The sequence below is a fragment of the Propithecus coquereli genome, unplaced genomic scaffold (assembly GCF_000956105.1).
Source record: "Propithecus coquereli isolate 6110/MARCELLA unplaced genomic scaffold, Pcoq_1.0 Scaffold763, whole genome shotgun sequence".
Lineage (NCBI taxonomy): Eukaryota > Metazoa > Chordata > Mammalia > Primates > Indriidae > Propithecus > Propithecus coquereli.
The window spans coordinates 58,008-78,432 of record NW_012153763.1 but is presented as its reverse complement, the minus strand read 5'-3'; the positions used below and the strand labels follow the sequence as shown (position 1 = coordinate 78,432).

General features: G+C 61.3%; 1 protein-coding gene across 1 annotated transcript; it reads right to left on the bottom strand.

Moving 5' to 3' along the window:
- Window positions 1-11,464: 11,464 nt before the first annotated feature.
- RNPEPL1 (arginyl aminopeptidase (aminopeptidase B)-like 1) lies at window positions 11,465-20,319 on the bottom strand. Its single transcript, XM_012662426.1, has 11 exons — window positions 19,795-20,319; window positions 16,543-16,683; window positions 15,893-16,044; window positions 15,325-15,441; window positions 14,925-15,160; window positions 14,723-14,836; window positions 14,268-14,380; window positions 13,906-14,014; window positions 13,268-13,498; window positions 13,048-13,190; window positions 11,465-12,557 (listed from the first exon to the last, which is right to left on the bottom strand). The coding sequence occupies exons 1-11, from the start codon at window positions 20,317-20,319 to the stop codon at window positions 12,258-12,260; spliced, it is 2,181 nt and encodes a 726-aa protein (XP_012517880.1). The 3' UTR covers window positions 11,465-12,257.
- Window positions 20,320-20,425: the final 106 nt, after the last annotated feature.

Here is a 20,425-nt window from a genome sequence, read left to right as displayed (position 1 = left end):
CGAAAAGTCCCTGCTGCTGGGAGAGAAACTAAACGTGGTTTGGGAGCCCCAGGTTCCTGTAACGGCTGGAGCTCCTCCCTCTGAGAGGCCAGACAGGGCCTGTGTGAGTAGAAGTTGTTCAGGTGGCGTGACACTGTGCTATTTTGATTCCACCAGGCCCCAGGCCTTAGTTTGGGGTCAGGGTACTCCTAGTTGCAGTTGTAGAAAAGGGAGCGACCACATAGTCAACACTTGTCTGGGATGCTTCATGTCCGCCCAACACCCGCTTGGTGCTGACTCTTCCAGAAATTGTTTCTGACTCCTTGGCAGGCTGGCAGCTGAACCATAGCTGAAAGGAGTCGGGAAGGCCCTGGACTCGGCTGCACCTAGGGGTCTTGGAGGAGCAAGAAGCAAGTTTTTTTCTGTGTCTTGGGTGCTGGGCAGCAGGTTTGTCCAGGTGACACATGTGGGTGGGCAGCAGAGCTGGGGCTGGCCCAGGGTGCAGACTCTCTGTCAGGGCCTATGCCATGTCACTTACCTAGGCTGACAAGCTCTGGAGAGCCTGCAGCTTGTGTGTGTGTTCCCTGTCATCCATGTTTAGGGCAGGGCCCATGCCCAGAGCCGGATCCCCAGAATCTGGAAAGGGCCAGGAAACATTGGGTGCTGGGTAGGCAGCAGCCCAAGCCTGCAGGGATGGGTGAGGGACCAAGGGACCAGCACTACTGGTGCTGCAGCCAGAGATGGCGTAGTGCGGCTCTCCGTCAGCCTGCCCCACCCTTAACTACATGCCATGGATTGGATGTGGCTTATTTCTGCCAAAACGCATGTTGAAATTTGATCCCCAATGTGCAGTGTTGGGAGTTGGTGCCTAGTAGGAGGAGTTTGGGTAATGTGGGTGGATCCCTCATGAATAGATTAATGCCCTGTGGAGAGGGTGAGTGAGTTCCCCCCAAAGTGGGTTGAAAAGTCTGGCTTCCTTGGTTTCTCTCTTTCCCGTCCTCTCCCGCCATCTTTGCGTACACCCACTCCCCGTCCACTGTCTGCCATGGACTGAAGCAGCATGAGGCCCTCACCAGATGCAGCTGCCCAATCTTGAACTTTGCACCATAATCATGAACCATATAAACCTCTTTTCTACATAAATTACCTGGCCTAAGGGTATTCTGTTATAGCAACACAGAATGGACTAAGACACCCCAAATTCTCTGTGGTCCCATCCACTGTCCCAGAGTACAGAGATGCTCCCTCAGCCAATTAAGGGGGCATCCCCTTCTCCAGGGCCATCCCCAGCCCTGCATGTAGTGGGGTCTCTGGCTCCTGGGATGTCAGGAGGATTTGGAAGCAGCTTGGGCTGGTGGGATAAGAAGGGGTTCTGGAGTCAGCTAGTTCACAGCCCTAGTCTCAGCTGTGGGCTCTTGGACTGAGACACTACAATTAGTCTCAGGGCCTCAGGGTTCTTACTACAAGGAACACCACCCCCATGTTGCAGTGTTTGAGGGCTATAGGAGGATGAGCGTCCTTCAGGCAGGACTAGTTCCCCTAGTGACCCCACTCCTGCCCATTGGACTGTCTGGAACACATCTAACCACTTTCCCAAGGCCATGGGTGCTAAGGGGCCATTTGGAAGCAACCCTGCCTGCCTCCTCCCTCCCACCTCCCCACTTGTTCCCTTGTCTTTCAAGGGAATGTTTCCTGATGTCACAAGCCAAGGTGGTCTCTTCTGAACCTCGTATCTCTGGTCAAGGGGCAATAATTGGGCACTTCCCTTTGCTGGTCATTGCATTCTCATGGAGACAGATTAAAAATCAGTGCCTTGTCCACAAATTCCAAACTTGAAAAACTGGAGTTAGGCGGGGGTGAGAAGGGAAGCGAGCAGCTAACGCAGCTCAGGAAGGGGAGTGCGGAGGAGCCCTGACGGGGGCCGCACAGCGGCTGGGGAGACCAGGGGAGGCGTATGGGGCCGAGGGCACTGGCTGGCAGACTGCCACGTCCCGCTGGAGAGCCACCACACAGCCACTACCTCCCTTCTTTATCAACAGGAACCCTTGGTTTTGATTTTGTTCAGTTTCTGGCGGCTGTAGTCATCTGGAGAGTCTGACTTCTTAGCTCCAAAGTCGGAGTAGAATCTTAGGGAGGAGCACGTGGCCGTCTCTGGGCAGTGAGGCATGAAAAGCAGCCTGGGGCTCTAGGGAAGTTTTCCTCAGCCTGGGTAAGATACTAGGGCAGGTCGTTCCCTTCCAGTCTTTGGAGGCCAGCGTGTGGGGACGTGGTACTATACACTGCCGTAACCGGCTTCACTGCATGCAGTGACCACATGGGACAAGCCAGAGGACAACATGGCCAACATGGCCATATTTTTGGCCAACATGCCAAAAACCCAGAGCAGAAATAGAATCTGGGTCTCTGGCCATATCGCTGAGCCCGTGGATTGCGGAGGCCTAGAGCCACCCCACCTTGGGACTTCTGGACACAGGATATGAGAAGATTTAATTTTATTGTTGGAGTGATTTTCAGTTGGATGTTACGCTGTAGCAAGACAGACTTGCTGTCGCTGTATGGATTATCTATCCCAAACTTAGTGGCTGAAAACAACCAGCATTATCTCACAGCTTCTGTGGGTAAGGAATTTGGGAGCAGATCTTAATGGCAGTGCTGGCTCAGTGTCTCTTGGGAGAGTGCAGTCAAAGCGTAGAGCCAGAGCCAGAGTCATCTGAAGGCATGGCTGGGGCTGGAAGAGCCACTTCCAAATTCTCGTGAAGCGTGACTTCCTCACCATGTGGACCTCCACGAGGCTGTCTGAGCATCCTCACAACGTGGCTGCTGGTTCCCCCAGAGCAGGTGATCCAAAAGGAAGGGGAAGCGGGAGCCATAGTACATTTTATTCCCCACTTCAGATGGCGTGCTTCGTCATTGCACCCATTCCACTCACTGGAAGCAAGTCGCTAGGTCCAGCCCGTGCTCAAGGAGAGGGAACTTAAGCTCCACGTTTTGAGGGAAGAAGTATCAAAGAATTCATGGCCGTGTTTTAAGACCACCAAAGCCCTGAGGGCTGAGATGAGGGCGTGGCACGCGCAGGGTGCGGCACACAGTCCTGCAGCTGCGGAAGGTGGGCAGGGCCGCTGCGCAGGCCCAGAGGTGAGAAACCATCCTGGGCTCCGTGGGTGAGGGAAGAGAGGCGGTACGTTGGCATTCTGAAATATGGCTCGCTCTGTAGTGGGCTCCAAAGCACGTCCTTGAGGCTGGGGCCAGTGAGGGTGAGCCCAGAGGCCTAGACTGCGTGCCGGCGGCGGCGGAGAAGGGGAGAGATTTGGCTCTTAGGAGGCGTGTGGTGGCAAGGCATGTTAGAAAGGGAGAGGTGAGGGTGTGGAACGGTGGCGCCAGTGGGGAGAGCCCGCAGGCCCCGCAGGACTGGAAGGCGCAGACGCCCCTCAGGCCCTGCCGTGCTAGGAAGCTCACGGGGCAAAGAACTGTTCAGAAGAACACCTCGTCGTAGGCTAGGGTTGGGCACGTTCACAGTTAGGTTTACAGGTCTGAAACGCAGAGCAGCTTAGGCCACAAACAGCCCAGACCTCTGCCCCCAGCAGCTGTGTTGGCCTTCAGGTCCGGTGCCCTGGGTCTGTGGGCAACAGGGACCTGTCCCTCAGAGCAGGGCCTTATGTCTGGGGTTCTCGAGAAGGGCCTGGGCAAGTGGAAGTCAGCTACGGGCTTCAGCACAGGGCCTCCACCTTAACAAGTGCCTGGGCCCGCAGGACCAGCTGCCACCACGCACGTCCTGGAGCTACCTGCCCCTCCAAGCACAAGGGGCGTCAGGGCGCCTGGCCCACTCCAGTGGGTCCAAGAGGCATCTCCAGGGCAGCAGGCCAGGGGCTCCACAGTCCACAGCAGTGTAAGATGGCCTGAGCAAAGGTCACCTGGTCCTGCTGAGCAGGCGTCCTGAATGCTCTCTGAGCCTGTCTCCTCACCTACAAACCCCATCACACTGCCACCAGGACAGTTTCAAGGATTAAAAGATAAACTGGATGGAAAGCTTGTGGCCAGTCCTGGGCTACATGGAATGGTCAGTGAAGCCCATGGTCCTTGGGGAGTGGTCAGCGAAGGTCATGTCTTGGGGAGTGGTCAGTGAAGCTCATGGTCTTGGGTCTTTGGGATGGTCAGTGACAGCCACAGTCTTGGGCCGTGAAGGTGGTCAGTGAAGGTCATGGTCCTGGGCTTTGGGGGAGTGTCAGTGCTGGTCACAGTCTTGGGCTGCAGGAGTGGTTAGTCACTGTCAAGGCTCTGGGCCTCTGGGGGTGGCCACTGCTCCTCCACAGAAGAGCCGTTCGGTGGAATGGCGGGGTGGGGTGTGGTGGGGTGGGGTCCTGGAAGCCTGGGTTTCTCTCGTTGCCCAGTCTGAAGGGTCCAGCTGAAGGAGTCTTCCCAGGCAGGGCTGGAACCACCTCAGTCTTTCCTGCAACCCAAGAGGAGTGGAGAGTGTTTTCCCCAGGGAAGCCCCCAGGGGCTCGATGGGCCAAGGCTCATTTGAAACAAGTTGAGAAACTGAGTTTGTGTGATCCTCACGCACCTGCAGAGGTAGGTATTCCTGCCTCGCTTCACCAGCGAGCACCTGAGCTTCCGAGGGCAGAGGTGACAGCCGCAGCAGGACACAGCAGCTCCGCGGCGTTCCGCAAGGCGGGCCTCAGCTCACGTCGCTCGCCGCGGTGGAGGAACGGATTCTTCTTGGTGATATTTTAGATTAAGCTTTGTTTTCTTCCCCATTGTAAAAATCATACATTCTCCTTACAGGAGTTTTTTTGTTAACTATTGGTTCCAAATGGTCATGTGCTCTTAAATTTTATGAACATTACGCAGATAATTTCCACAGTTGACTTTGGTCCTCTGAGGTGAGCATATTTAGATGCGGGCTGTTTTCTGTATCGTGGGTGTCGTATTCACATCACACTGTGGAATTTTTCTGCCTGTTTGCTCATTCATTCTGAACAAGGCGAGGTTTCTCTGGGCCTGGGTGGGTGGGTGGTGGAGATCTCCTTAGCACTCTGCCCCAGGCCTGTTAGCAGCCCCTCTCAAGTCCTCTGCTGGGCCAGCCACTCTGCGGACACCCTTGCCCAGCCCCACGTCTGGCCGTTGTTTCCCTGCCCTTGAGCTTCTGTTTTCTCGGTGTCTGGCTGTCTGGTGGGGGAGGGGAGGGCCTCACTGCCGGCATCAGATTCCCCCGAGTAAAAGGATCGTCTTTGTCAGGGAGAACACCTCGTGGGCCTGGGGTCAGGTGGGCTGCTAGGGGATGGAGCCCCAGGGGGCTCCGCTGCTGGGTGGGCAGCGCTGCTGGGGAGGGGAGAGGGAAGGGGCAGAGGAGAGAGGAGAAGAGGCTGAGTCTGGCTGTGGAGCCTGGAAAGGTCCCCGCGTGTGGAATGAAGGGAACGTGGGGAAGGAGGAGCCTTCACGGATCTGAACTTCTCTGTCTCTCGTGACCCCCAAGTCTCGAGTGTGGTCTACTACTCAGCTTTTCCTGTATGGTTTCCCTTCTTAAAATCGCTCTGCTGGCTCCGGAGCCTCTTTATCCTGATGTTCCAGCCTCGGGACCCCTCTTCACGTGACCACGTGGCTAGTTCATTTCGTGTTGCTGTACCAGGAGACCACAGACTGGGTGAAACATGAAGAAAAGAAATTTATTTCTCACAGTTCTGGAGGCTGGGAGGTCCAAGGTCGAGGGGCCCGCGTGTGGCGGGGGCCGTCTCGCTGCCACGGAGGGTGGATGGGCAAGAGGACATTTGAGAGACGGAGAGGTCTGAACTTGCTTTTATCACAACCCACGTTCGTGATGACGAGCCCACTCCCGTGTCCGTGACATTCGTGCATTCATGAGGACAGGGCCTAATCACCTCTCACAGGTCACACCTGCGACCACTGTCATACTGGCACTCAAACTTCAACATGAGTTTTGGACGGGATATTCAAACCGTTGCATTTTGCCTCTGGCCCTCCAAAACTCAGTCCTTCTCACAGACAAATGCACTCAACGCGTTCGTCCCATCCCAGCAGTCCCAAAGTCGCAGCTCCTTCCAGCATCAACCCAGAGGTCCAGAGTCCCATCTCAACCACACAGCGGCGAGACTCAGGCGCAAAATTCCTCTCCAGCTGTGAGCCTGTGAGATTAACAAGTGACGCGCTTCCAAAATGCCATGGGGGACAGGCCTAGGACAGACATTCCCAGTCCGAAAGGGAGAAATAGGCAAAAAGAAAGGAGTAAACCGGTCCCAAGTCAGCCCAAACCCAACGGGGAAAACAACAGCAAGTCTCAAAGCTGGAAACTCCTTTGATTCCATGCCCTGCATCCCGGTGTGATCTGAGGACCAAAGTAGGTGCCCCTTTTCCGACTAAGAGGGACCCTCAGGTTAAGGAAACAAAAGTTGCCTGGAGGTCGAGGCTTGAGGACCTGACTGGCAGGGCACATTTCTAGATTCCTATGGCTACGGGGAAGACCGTACTCTTGCTAACCCCCTAACGGGAGGAGCTGTCGGGCAAATCATCGGCTGACTGACAGCCCAGCCCACGCGCTCTGACTGGACAGAGGACCGGCCTTACGAGCATCCTCTTCTGAGACCTTAAGCCAGCTTCACCGGCGTGTAGAGGCTGCACCAAACTGTGTTTGTGTCCTGTAGTTCACCCTTTGATGTAAGGAGCCAAACTCCACTTCATTTTAATGCTAAAACCCTGCCTCGAAGCGAACATGGGATGTATGTTACATACATGTTTGTGCGCCACGCATGTGCTCGGCTCCCCTCATAAATGTTAATATGTATAGCTTTCCCCCCAAACCTGCTGGACAGGTATGGCTCTGTTGTGTGGCACAGACCCTGTGAGGCCTAAAACCCACCTGGCCTTCCCCTCATCAAACAGAAAGCTTCTCTGGCCCGTGTCAGAGACTAGCTCTTCCAGTTTGCAAACTGATACTGCCGGTAAAGCGCCCCTTTCCACTATTTAGCTATCTGGTGGTCTTTTGGACCATATCAGGCACACTGGGGCAGGGGGTGGACCCCCACGGCCTTGGGCAGCCCCACCCCTATGGCTTTGCTGGGCTCAGCCCTCTCTTAAGCTGTCCCGGGTTGGCGTCTCATGCCTGCAGCTCTCCCAGGCTGGTGTTGCACAATTCTCCAGTTCTGTGGTCTTGGCGGTGGGCCCACTCCCATGGCTCCCACTGGACAGTGCCCTGGTGGGGACCCTCCATGGCAAGTTTCGGCCTGGGCCCTGAGGATATCCATGACATCCTTGAAATCCCGGAGGCTTCCATGTCCCCACAGTTCGCAAACTTTGCGTGTCTGCAGAGTCAGCACCACGTGGCACCACTGATGCTCGCAGCTTATGCCCTGTACCCTGCAGAGTGGCTGCACGAGCTCACCCACTCGAGCCCTGGCTGGGCTGGTCAAGGAGCACTGCACTGGAATTCCGGGAGCAGAGTCCCCAGCCGGTCCTGGGCAGTGAATGCTGAGGTCCCTTGAGCGCCTCTCTGGAAACCTTGCCCCCAAGGCCTTACTCTGGCCTGTGATGGGAAGTCCAACCTCAGAGATCTCTGAAATGCCTTCTCCCGCTGCCTTGATAAGTCGCGCCTGGCTCCATTCTATTTCTGCTACTCTCTCTAGCAAGCAGTCACTTGGCCACACTGTGGTTTGCTCTCCTAAGTGTGCCTTTTCTCTCTTGGTGTGGCCAGGCTGCAAATCTTCAAGTCTTTCATGCTGCTTCCCTTCAAATTACAGATTCCGTCTTTAATAAGTTCTCTTGGCTTACATCTTACTATGTGTGGTTAGAAATAGCCATGCAGCTCCTTCGATAGTTTGCTTAGAAATTTATTCTGCCAGATAGTCTAGTTTATCACTTTTAAATTCCACCTTCCATAAAGCCCTTGGGCACGTGCGCCATTCAGCCAAGTTCTTTGGGGCTTTGTAACAAAGACGGGCTTTATTCCGGTTTCCAAAGCCCTGTTCCTCATATCCAGCTGAGATGGCGTTAGAATTGCCTCTACTATCCACATTTCTGCCAACGTTCTGATCACAGCCGCTTTGGGGACCTCCTACATACAGCTCTTCTCTTCGGAACCCTCACCACAGTCACCTGTAATGCTCTATTCATGGCGATACAGGCTTTGTGTTTTGTTTTTTTTTTTCCAGCCTGCTCCTCCAAATTACCCCAGCTTCTGCCTATTGCCCAGTTCCAAAGCTGTGTCCACATCTTCAGGTGTGTGTTATAGCAGCAACTCCGCTTCTTGGTACCCGTTTTCTACCTTAGTCTGTTTTATGTTGCTAGAACAGAATACCATAGACTGGGCAATTTATAAAAGAAAGAAATTTGTTTCTTACAGTTCTGGAGGCTGGAGAGTCCAGGCTCAATGGGCCCCCATCTGGCGAGGGCCTTCTCGCTGCATCGTCCCTGGCTGGAGGTGGCAGGGAAGGTGGCAGGCGAGAGACAGCTGAACTTGCTTTTCTAACAATCCACTCCTGTGATAACTGTGTTAATCCCATTCATGAGGGCAGAAGCCTCATGGCCTAATCACCTCTTAAAAAGTCTTAATACTGTCACAATGGCAATTAAATTTCAACATGAGTTTTGGAAGGGGACATCAAACCATAGCATCATTCTACTGAGTATTCGTCTTTAATAATTGCCTTTTAAAAAATTTCCGAGGTCTCTAGCTTGTTCTTTTTCATTAACTACCTGTTCTTATTTCACAAGTGCCTAGTCCTATCTTATGGTTTATTCCAAAACCCCCTTTATGTCTAAGATTTTGATTATATGTGTTCTAAAGTCCTCTTCTGATTGTTCTGTTAGCTCTGTTTTCTCAGGTCTAAGTGTGTTTGTTTTGTTTTGTTTTTCACTCTGTTGTCCAGGCTAGAGTGCAGTGGCATGATCATAGCTCACTGTAACCTCACACTCTTGGGCTCGAGTGATCCTCCTGCCTCAGCCTCCCAAGTAGCTAGGACTACAGGCGCGTGCCACCGTGCCTGGCTAATTTTTCTATTTTTAATGGTGACAGGATCTCGCTCTTGCTCATGCTGGTCTCTGAACTCCTGAGCTCAAGCGCTCCTCCCCCATCGGCCTCCCAGAATGTCAGGGTTACGGGTGTGAGCCACCACGCCCGGCCTCTCGGGTGTAAGTTTGGTTTGTCGACGTGCTGTCCTCCTTCACACTGTTGGCACCGTCCTGGGTGGGTGATTCTCAGCTGGGCCTTACCTTCACACCTGAGTCCCCTAGGGTTCTGTCCAAAGCGTCTGGCCTTAGGAGAGAAGCACCACCAGTAAGTCCCAGTAAGAGTGAGGATGGGAGAGAAACATATCCTGGGACAAGCCTGGACTGCACAGGACATGGCTCGCGAGGCTCAGAAAACCTTATCTGGACCGTAAGGACCAGAGAGGCCCGGGAAACACGGGGACGACATGTGCAAATCCACTGTCCCCCTCACAGCATGCCTCTGTGGAAGCCAAGCTCGCATCAGTCGCTCTAGCACTTTCTGAACATCACCCCCAGCCCCATGGACGCCACTCTCCTGCTAGCTGCCTGGCTAGTCCCTACTGTCCCCAAAATGCAGGTCTCTCCCACATTCTAGCCTTGCGTCTCATGGCGCTCGTGAGTGCTGCTCGCCACATACCCCCACTTCCATGCACTGGGGCTGCAGCCCTGCGCTGTGGGGCCAGGGTGAACGGCAGTGCGTGGCTCACTGGAGCTTCCACTGTCAGCCCCACTAGTGGCTCTCGTTATCCCTGGCAAGGTGCCTGGAAACGTTCTAGATGTCTCGTCCTCCAGCACAGGTCCCTGAATAGTCACATTGAAGAGAAGCTCCCCCCAGCCCCCTGCTGGTGGACACGCAGCATGAGAAATAAAGCTTTGTTCTAGACATCTGTGTTTCATAGTTGTCTGTGGCCGGAGCATAACCTGGCCCACCTGATACAGAAGCCAGCCTCTAGGAGGGGGCGCCATGCTAACGAAGCACACATGCCAGGCTGCAGCCCCCCGAAAACCTGCTGGAGTTTGGAATGTTGGCACGCCATGTTACATGGTGGCAGAACATCTGGTGAAACTCAACCGTGATGACTCATGAGACAGCGTGTGAAATGATGCGTGGGTCCGGCGGAAAAGGCTGGGAAGCAACACTGGCAGGGAGTGTCCGTCCCGGGCTACATTGACAAGACCCCACAGGGAGGAGGAGGGCGAGGAAGAACCCTGGGTTTGCTGGAAGGAGGAGGAATCAAGGACGCCAGGGACACCCGAACCCACAGGGCTGAAGTGGGGGCCTGCTCACCCCAGCAGGTGGGGCGCAGAGCTGGGGTGGGTCCGGTAAGGACACTGTCGTGGATGTGGGTGCCCCCGTCCCCACCCCACGGTTATAACTGCTGAGGGTCATTTCTGAGCTTTCTGAAGTCAGAAGAGTCAGGCGGAGGTGACACAGCTGAGCAGTGTCTGGAGGAGGCACAGTGGGTCTGGCAGTGGCACCCGGGGTGGAACCAAGGACTCCTGGAGACCACAAAGCTGTCGAGAGTTGAATTGTCAAAGAAACGAAGAGCCCGATGAGAGCTTGTGGCCACTGAGGCTTGCACACAGCCTGGCAGAGAAGGGCCAAACAGGCAGGTCAGGTACTAAGGAGGGACTTTCTGTGGCCACCACCTTCAGGTGTCGCCAAGAAGCAAACAGGAAAAGGAAGGGTTCTCCTGAGGGTGGTCACTCCGGGGCAGGGTCCCTGGCCCTGCCTGCCTGGCACAGCTTTAGATAGCCATGGAGCAGGGGCTGCCGGGCGCCCCATCCTTCTCCGCAGGGTGTTACTGCACTTGTCCCACCCTGTCCCCTGCTGGGCGTGAGGGCTCTGGATGGAGCACAGCCTCACCCAGCCCTGATGTATGCAGTCCGCCCCCAAAGCCCGGACTAGAGCTTGCCGCCAGGACCGGAGGACCGGAGGGGACACCGGGGAGGGGCCTCTGGCAAGGAAGGAGGGCGAGCGAGCTGTTTGGCGCTCGCGTCCTAGCTGCTGTGTGTGGAGTGGGGCTGGCACGGTCTGGCCGGGGGGCTCTGCAGGGTGCCGTGTGGCCCTGGGTGGTGGGCTGCTGTGTCAGCCAAGCCCTGGGGGACCCTGAAGAGCAGCACCGCCTGCCACCCTGGGAAATGGGAGCCTCAGTGCTCAGGATCAAACTCATCCCTGCCCCCACCCCTCTTCCTTGCACCCCAGGTGGGGGCAGGACCACCTCTGAGGCCAGGATGAGGCTAAAGCCACAGAGGCGAAGGCCCAGAGTGAGGTGTGACAAGCGGCCTCCTCGCGGAGTCCTGAGGCGGCTGTGCGCAGGCCCAGCAGGTCAGGCCAGGCGCTGGGGGTGCGGGGCGCCTGCTCAGGGCTGTATGTGTCTGAAGAGGGGCCGTGACCAGCTCCCGGCCCCAGGCCCCAGTGGGCAGCCGCGCCCCACACAGCCGGGCGGACGGAGAGGACGAGGGTTGGGAGGCAGAGGACAGAGGCCAGGCTTGCCGAGCAGAGGTTTAATGGGACAATCTCCGTGACGCCCCATCGCAGCAGTCCCAGGCTGGAGACGCCGGCCCTGGCTGCCTCTCAAGCAGGTGCCTAGGAGCACCGGCACCCCCAGCCCGTCCCTGGGGTATTGCTGGCTGCCCCCACCCCGCTTCCCTGTCCCCACACTCCTCCTGGGTCCCGAGGCCCCACGCTCTCTGAGGGGCTAAGGCTTTCTGTGGGCTGGGGTCCCTCCCCAGGGACATCCATCCTCTCCCTGGGACCCTTGCCCCCGCACTGAGGGAATGTCTGTGTCCTTGTCCCTCTGCCAGGGACCAGCTGAGGCTGCCACCCCCAGGGGCAAGGTTCAGGGCTTTGCAGGGAAGGGATGGCTCAGGGCCCTGTGAAGAGGCTACGGGGACAGCGCAGCCTGGGCCTCCCGGCACACATAAGGCACAGTGTGGTGGCCACCGTGGCACTGCTGGGGCCGTTGTCCCCAGGGCAGCACCTGGCAGGCGCTGGCGTCTGGGGCTGGGCATGGCTGTCAGTGCTGAGGCGGGAGGCATGGTGAGTGCGGGCCGCCCTGGGGCCTGCAGTGCAAGAGAGCTGGGAGGGGTGGGCCGAGGAACACGGGCCTCTGCGGGACCCCAAGGTCCCTCCCCCACGCTCCCAGCCTGGAAGAGCCCACGGGTGGGGCTCGCGGCCGGGCAGAGCTCATGGCCAGAGCTGAGGCGCAGTCATGGCGGGCCCGGACACAGAAGGCACAATCGTGGTGTCTGCAAGGTCAAGGGTCAGCCCCACAGGGCTAGGCAGACACGTTGACGTCCCTGAGAGAGATGGCGCCGCTGGGGGCCTTGTCCCCTAGCAGCAGGGCCGGTGAGTCTGAGTCCGCGTCCGTGTCCGCTTGGGCCCCACCCAGCTCCGCGCTGGGCTCCGCGCTGGGCTCTGCGCTGGGGCCCAGGCCCTGGGACAGGATCTGCTGGATGGTTCTGCGCAGGTTGGGGTGCAGCCGGCCCTGCGTCTGGTAGAAGACCTCCAGCGCGAAGGACTTGAGGGCGCCGGTGCAGAGGTCCTCGTACAGCGGGATGGTGTACATGCGCGACATCTGAGGAGCGGGGGTACTCTGTGACGGGGCAGCCTCCCCAGCCTGCCCAGCCAGCCTGGCAGGTGACCCTTCTGCCCCAGAGTCATCACCGGGGCCACGGCCAGACGTGCTCGGCTGCCATCAGCCTCTGGCACCCACGCGCAGGCTGTCTGTGAGGCTGGAGGGGCACAGATGGGGGAGCAGGAAGCCGGGGCCCACTGGCCTGGGACCTCGGCCTCTGTCCGAGGAGCTTGGGTGCCCCGGGCCAGACCTGTACGCTGCCTGCCTGCAGGTCCAGGCGGGGTGGGCCTAGACCCCAGACTACGGCTCCCAGCTCGTCTGTTCTGTGGCTTGTGCCCCAGGACTGGTGGAGTCCGGGCCGCCCTCCGGCCCCTGTGCCCTTCTCACCTGGATCCGCTCCGAGCCCAGACCCCGTGTCTTCCCCACCCGAGCCGTCCCCAGGCCAGGCCGCCCCTCGCCCACCCAGCGGGGCCCAGGCAGGCGGCCATACCTGGCTCTCCAGGAAGCGCCGCACCCTGTGCAGGTCGGGGTAGTAGTCGTTGCGGACCACGATCTGCAGCCAGCGGATGCGGATCTCGGCGTTCATGGAGTCCAGCAGGGAGGAGTAGCACTTGGACAGGCTGGTGACCACCTCTGTGGGTGGCGGCAGGTCAGGGCCTTTGCTGGCGCCTGCCCTCCCCCACACTAACCCCTCGGCTGTGCAGACCCACCCTGGGGCAGCGGGGACCCGTCCAGGAGCCGGTCCAGAAAGAGAGCCGTCTGGAAGGTCCTCCACTTTGAGATGTCGATGGCGCTCGCCGAGGCGGCAGCCTGGTCCAGGGGCTCCGCGGTCCACAGCTGGAACAGGGCCTCCACCGGCCGCGTCAGGCTGGATCCCTGAGACAGGTCTGGCTCAGCCAGCGGGGGGCCCGTTGCGTTGAGCCATCGCTCAAACTCCAGCCCTGCAGGGGAGACGTGATCCTGGGGTCCCCGCCCAACTAGCCTGCCCAGGAGACCCAGGCCCCAGTGGGGCTCGGGGCAGGTGGCCTGTTCCAGGGCTGGGACCCCCCCTGGGGGCCTGGGTCTTTCAGGAAGGCTGGGGCCAGCTTCAGGGCACTCCCTCCGCCTGCAGGGTCCGCCCCAGGCCCGTCGCATGCCCTGTTTCCCGCACTCACTCTTCCTGGGCTGCCCAACTCCCTGCTTAGCCCACCCAGCTCCTGTTCTCACCTGTCCCCACCTGAGGCCCGAGTGGTCCCGCCGGAGTTGGCTGAAGGAAGGGCGGGTGAGCGAGCGCACTGGGCTTTCCTCCAGGCACGGCGAGGGCCCCGCCTGTCCTCACACCCACCTCCCGGCCTGCTGCCAGCCTCACCTGCCCGGCAGTCCACGCTCTGCTCCTTCAGCTCCGGGAAGAAGCTCAGGAAGGAGTCCAGCAGGTCCTGGGCCACCACGCTGGTGAACTTGAACTTCTCCACGTAGGCCTGAGTGGCAGAGGCAGGGCCTCAGCAGGTCTGGACGGGCTGGGCCCGGAGGGGCGTGGAGGCCACACCCCATCACACGGGCCCTGCTGAGTGGCCGACATGGGGGAGAGGTGGCACCCCAGCACTGCCCAGAGCAGGGCAGGCCTGGCCCCAGCCAGGGTCACAGTCCCCGCTGACTCCACCCCCATCCCCTGCCAGGACAGAAGCACAAGGGCTGGCGGGGGCAGGGCTGTCCTCTTCGGGGACTGCTCACGCGGAGAAAGTCGTCAAAGCGCTGCGGGTCTCCGCAGAGCTGGGACAGGTAGTACACGAAGCAGTAGCCCTTCTCGTAGGTGAACAGGTTCATCAGGTGGCTGGGATTCACGCCTGGAGGGAAACCGCATCTGGGCTGGCACCCAAGCCCACCTATGTCCCTGAGGGGGTAGCGGGCAGGCTCTGAGGGGCAGGAAGGGCCACAGGCCACTGTCCCTCACATGCCCAGATGAGTGCTGACACCCGGGGATGCAGCGGTGGGGCCTGCCCTGCCCGGAGGCCTGGGGGAGACCACAGACCCACATGCCATGGCGGCCGGGGAGGCGGAGGTGGGGTGAGGGAGGCAGGCGTGTTGGGGGACAGAGAGGCCCCAGCCGGAGCAGCAGAGAGTGGGCAAGGAGGCCCTGGGGGTCGACATGCACAGGGGTCCCGGGAACAGCCCTGGCAGGAGGGTACCTGGCTCCAGCTTGACCTGCAGCTTGCTGACCGGGCTGTCTTCTCCAAGAAGCTTCATCTGCCTGTGCAGGGCGTCCAGGCGGAAGGCTGTCTCCAGGCAGGTGAAGGCAGCACCTGGATGGGCCGGGGAGGCAGGGCAGGGGTGAGAGGAGGCAGGGCAGCCTTGCCCCGGAGCCGGGCTGGATCCTCCGCCCCGGCGCACCGTAGGTCTCAGTGGTGATGCGGCGCTGGGCGTAGGTGGCCAGGCCCTCACTCAGCCACATCTCCTCCCACGTGGCGTTGGTGACAGCGTTGCCGAACCAGCTGTGGGCCACCTCGTGGATGACGTCAATGACAAGGAACTCGTCACTCTCCAGGATGGAGGAGATGATGAAGGTGAGGCAGGGGTTCTCCATGGCCACGATGGGGAAGGAGGGCGGTAGGAAGACAATGTCGTACCTGCATGGGCGGCAGGGCGCGTGGGGTGTGGGTGCAGGCTGAGGGCCGCCCGCCGTGGCGAGCACCAGCTCCTCCCCAGGAGGCGGTGGCAGGGTGTGCCAGGCAGACGGAGGCTCCGCTCGGCCCCCTCTTCAGCCCGCCAGGCCCTGGCTCCCAGGACCCACCTGCCCCACATGTAGGGCCCGTACAGCCGCTCGGCTGCGCTCAGCCACTGCTCCACCGCACCGGACAGCTTGCTGGTGGCCGTGGGCAGGAGGCACGGCTCGGCCCACACACGGCTCCTGTCACAGGGCAGAGAGGAGCTCACCCCACCGAGCCCTCCACCCCTGGGGCCCCAGTAATGCCTTGTGCGGCCTGGCTGACAGCCCAGTCCCCAGCCCGCCACCCGCCACCCACCGCACTGGACGGGCAGCCAGCCTGGCCCTTCCCGCCGCAAGGCAGAGCTGCGTTCTGAGGGCCACTCAGTTCGTTTTGTCTCTGGGTCAGAGGAACCCGCTAGGGCGCGAGGGTGCAGTGAGGACAGCTGGTGGGGCACGTGCCGGGCAGGTCAGGCTGCCCCGTCTGAGGTGGGCCTGGCAGGGACGACCCTGGCCCCCGGGGCCTGGAGACCAGTGGGGGTCCTCAGCAGGGCAGCCGTGGCCGCAGACCCCGTGCCTGGTGTGCGCTCCCTGGGCCAGGGCCTGGCCTGGGTGGCCCCAGACAGCAGCAGGAAGCAAGAGCAGGAGGCCCTACCTGGGCCCGATGTCTGCTGGCTTGAGGTCTCCGGCCACCAGAGCCACGAGGTAGGCGGGCACGGGGTGCTCCATGTGGAAGCGGAAGACGCCCTCCTCCTCCACGTACGCGCTCTGGGTGGCGCTCATCAGCACCTGCACCCCCGACGGGGCCTGCAAGGAACCTCGCTGTCAGGGCACTCGCGTCCCGGGCCAGGGGACCGCGTTCCCATCAGAGAACCCCCATCCAGGACCGGGAACCCCAGGCTCTCAGTCTACAAACCTCTCGCCCCAGTCGTGGGGGTGCTGCCGAGCTTAGGCCCAGTGACCCACAGTCCCCACAGGGATCAGCAGCTCTGAGTCCCCTTGTGAGGGGCCCCTGTGTCTGCGCTGGGGACTCACCCTGGGTCCAGGAGCCCTGTCAGGCCCATCGGTGGCAGCCTGCCCCCCCGCTCCCTGCAGAGTGGCCCCTACTCCACAGGGGGTACACGGGGGCTCCTTTTAGGACCCTGGTTGGGTGGCAGATGGGAGCCACACCCCAAGCGGGTAGGAGCAAGGAGGAGGAGGCCAGGCCGGGCCACTGGGCTCAGCCCTCCACGCAGCACCCCCAGGAGGCGCAGGGTGGGCAAGGCTGGCGCCGGAGTGGGATGAGGGTGGCCAGTGTGCCCTGACCTTGACGACTGCTGAGTAGGTGCACTTCACGGCGGGGGTGTCGAAGCAGGGGAAGAAGGACCGGTTGCACACGGAGTGGCCCTGGGTGAAGACGAAGGGCTTGGCACAGCCGTAGGTCAGCTCCGGCTCCAGCCACCAGATCTGCGGGCAGGCCGGAGCGTCAGCAGGCGGCCACCCAGCTTGGGTTCCAGGCTCTGGGAGGGGATGGCAGCCTGACTGGCCCATTGGGGGCCGACAGCCGCTCCCCGGGCCTTCACCTGCCCACGCGGGCGCCCTCACTCCCCTCCCCCGGGCAGGGGGACAGCAGGGACAGGTGACCCAGGGCGTGGCCTGTGCTGTGTCACCAGGGCCAGCCCTCCAGGCAGGAGGCCATGCACTAGGAGCCAGAAGAGGGAACGTCCCAATCTGTGCTGGGGCGAAGAAAGGAAAAAGCCCATCATAGCCTCATCTGAGTGTCCAAAGGGAAACCGAGGCACGGTCAGAACACCCTGGGTGCAGATTCCCATGGGCTGGCAGCCAGTCTGGCTTGGCCAGGAGTGTGGGAGCATCACACGCCGGCAGGGAGCGAGCCCAGGGCTGCCGTGGAGCCGGCCCACACCACAGCCGGAGAGCCTCTCCTGACCCCCAGATGCCAGGGCCGGCGAGGAGTCTGCACCCCCGCTGCCCTCCCCGGACCCACTGCCATCTTGCTGCTTACATCTTGTCTTCCGCCTGAGAATCCTGGCCTCTCCAACAAGGGAGCTCAGAGCCTGGGAGGGGTCGCTCCCACAGAGCCGCGCCAGCGTGGCCCGGAGTTGGCCGGCACCTTGTTCCCACCCTCCCCTCTGCCAGGACAACAGGACAGCCGAAGCGGACTGAGTAGTTCCTCCTCCAGGGGCCAAGAGCACACGGGCCCTCCCAGGACCACGCATGCAGGACAGGCCTGCCACACCTCTAAGAGCGGTTGAGTCTGGAATGCACGGCTGACAGCCACTGTGGAGGCGGCCTCCCCCGCAGACCCCGACCCAGGAGGGGTGGCCTCCCCCGCAGACCCGGCCAGTCTTGCCTGCATTCATAGATCTCTCCGAAATTTCCTTTTGGCTGCCCTGTCCTTGTCCCTGTCCCCTCAGGGCTGCAAGCCTACAGGGGTGTCTTCCTTTCCTGCTGGGCCCCTGGGCTGCCCAGGTGTTCAGAGGCCTGTCTGGGGAGCCTGGGTAAAACCGCAGCCTCCCTCCTGGGCCCTGTCCCAGGCTCCAGCTCCCCAGGGCTGGGACCGGGGATGGCACTGAGGGAAGTCCGGGCAGTGGACTGCGCTGCAGGTGGTCCTTGGCCCAGGCTGGAGGACGGGCCCCCACAATCCCCAAAATGCTCTTCAACCCGCACTGGCCCCCAAGAGCTGCTCCAGTACTGCAGCCCCCTTCTCCCCTCCCCTGGGGCCCTTCTCAGCCTCTGCTCAGTGCCTGCCTCCTCCTCCCACTGCCCCATGTTTACCCCCAGAGACCAACGGGGTCTACAGCCCTCCCTTGGAATGAGGGGCTGGGCAGAGCCCCGCAGAGGCCAGCAACCCCCATCGTGCACACAGGGTACAGCTGCTGATCGACCGGCGGAGGAGGAACGGCCTAAGGACACCAGACACTGCAGGGCAGGGCGAAAGCTGTTCTTGCTGGGGTTGGGGGTACAGGCCCCAGAGTCTGTACAGGCCCCCCAAACTGACTCTGGAGCTTTGGGGCCCACTGACAGGGCCTCCCAGGGAGCTCAGAGAGCTCTTGCCACATCCTCCCTGGCATAGGGACAGGCGTAGGGATTCAGGTCTGAGTCCCTGGGCAGGCCAGGAAGAGAAGGGGGCTCCGTGCGTGGGCCTGAGCCCCGCTGCGCTAACGGGCAGTGGTGGGTGCGAGGTCGGAGCCAAACACTCTGCCTTCCGCAAGTGGCTGGATCACAAGCCGGGCCAGGCCCCCAGTCCCCCGACCACCATCTCTGGAACCACTCAGTCTATGGGGACCACACTGCCTTCCCTGTCTGGAGCACCCAACGGCCACCCACCAGGCCGGGGGAAGCCCAGGGACAACAGCTGCTCTTGCCCATTTGGCCTGTTCGCAGCAGCCTGTTGAGGGCCCCGGTCCTACCAGTCTGCCGGCCACGGTCTTGAGTGGACCACATACGTGGGCTCCAGTTTATAGATGGGAGAAGCCCATCTCTCAGTTCTCACCTGTCACGCTGGGAGGCCACCTGCCACCTGTCAGAGCCCTGGAGTACCACAGCAGGCAGCAGGGGCAGTGCCCAGCAGGCCAGTGGCTGGCACACCCGCAGGGGCTCTGGGAAGGTGAGGTGGCAGGTCCTGCTCAGGGCTCCTGGGAAATATGCAGGAAGCCCACAGGTGTGTGTGTGGCCTGGGCTCCTCCTGTCCAGATGTCACCTTGGCCCTCTGTAGCCCTCAGCCTGATGCCTCTACGCTGCTCCTTTACCACCCTGTCCATTTGTGTGCCATGCGCAGTGACAGAGGGGACCGCCAAGGGCCTCCAGAGCTGTGTGTCATGTATGCATGTAGGGTGTCACCTGTGGGCTGTGCACACCAGCTGGGGACTGACATGAACCCCCACGCTGTGGGAAGCGAGGCCCTGCTCCATGCCATAAGCCCCGCCACTGGCCAAGGCGTGTGTTGGGGGCGCTGCAGCCACCCGGCTTTTCCGGCAGGGCCTCTGGGTTGAGCATTTGGTGACCAAAGCCCTGCAGAGCCTGCATGTGTCTGTGTTGGGGTTGTGGGGCCCTCTGGCATCAGTACCCCGCCAGTCCTGGCCAAGGGAGCCCAAAGCCAGGCATCAGAGCCTGCATGGCTTGCTCCTCTGCTTCCAGCTCAGAGGTGTCCATCCCTCATTCCGCCTCCAGAGAACAGACCCCTGGGTGTCCTCAAAGCCTTCGAAGGCCCACGACACCCCGGCCCACCCCTCAATGCCGGGCTCCATTAGACGTATGGCTTGGCAGGTGCCAGAAACTGCTCTTGTTCCAGGCAGAGACATAACACTTGAACCGGAGGCCTCCCTGGGTGGCCTGCTGTCTGTCCCCTGTCGGCAGTGCCCACAGGGCCAGGACTCGGGCTGTATCCGAGGCTCCTAAGGGCTCGCAGGCAACAGCTGGGAATCATTGTGGGCACCTGGACAGGGCTCCAGGGCCAGGCTGCCCCCCCACCCCAGTGCCCAGGCCACGCTGCCTGCCCAGGGCAGGGTGCAGACTACCGTCCCTCGGCCCGCAGCCTTTGCGCCCACCCGGACTCACGGCGGGGGCGTCGGTCGAGGTGTAGCGCAGGATGACCTGGAAGGGCTCGTGCGCCCGCAGCTCGGGCGGCAGCGTGACCGTGAGCGAGGAGCCGTAGTCGGTGAACGGGTCCACCCTGAAGGCCAGCGGGCAGCAGGCGGGCTCGGCGCCGGCCCCCTCGGGGAAGGCGGGCACTGGGGGCGGCGGCGCGGGCCCGGGCCCGGGGGCGGGGAAGGCGAAGGCGCAGGGCGTCTCGGCGGCGGCGGGGGCGCGACGGAAGGCGGCCGAGTGCAGGCGCAGGGCCGGGTGCGCGTCGAGCACGAGCGCGCGGGGCGCGGGCCGCAGCGCGCACAGCTCGAGCACCAGGCAGCCGGCCAGCTCGCGCGCCTCGGGCCGCAGCTCCAGGCCCAGCTGCAGGTGGCGGAGGCGGAAGAGCTGCGCGCTGGAGGCCGAGGCCACGTCCAGGGCGGGCGGCGGCTCGGGCGGCGGGCGGGCGGGCGCGGCCTCGGCGCCGGGCGCCTTGCGGCAGCAGCACTGCGCGGTCATGGCCGCGGCGCTAGGTGAAATCCATGGGCGGCGGCCGCGCCGGCCGCGGGGAGCGGGCGAGGGGCGCCGGGCGGCGGCGGCGGGGCGCGGGCACAACAGGAAGTCG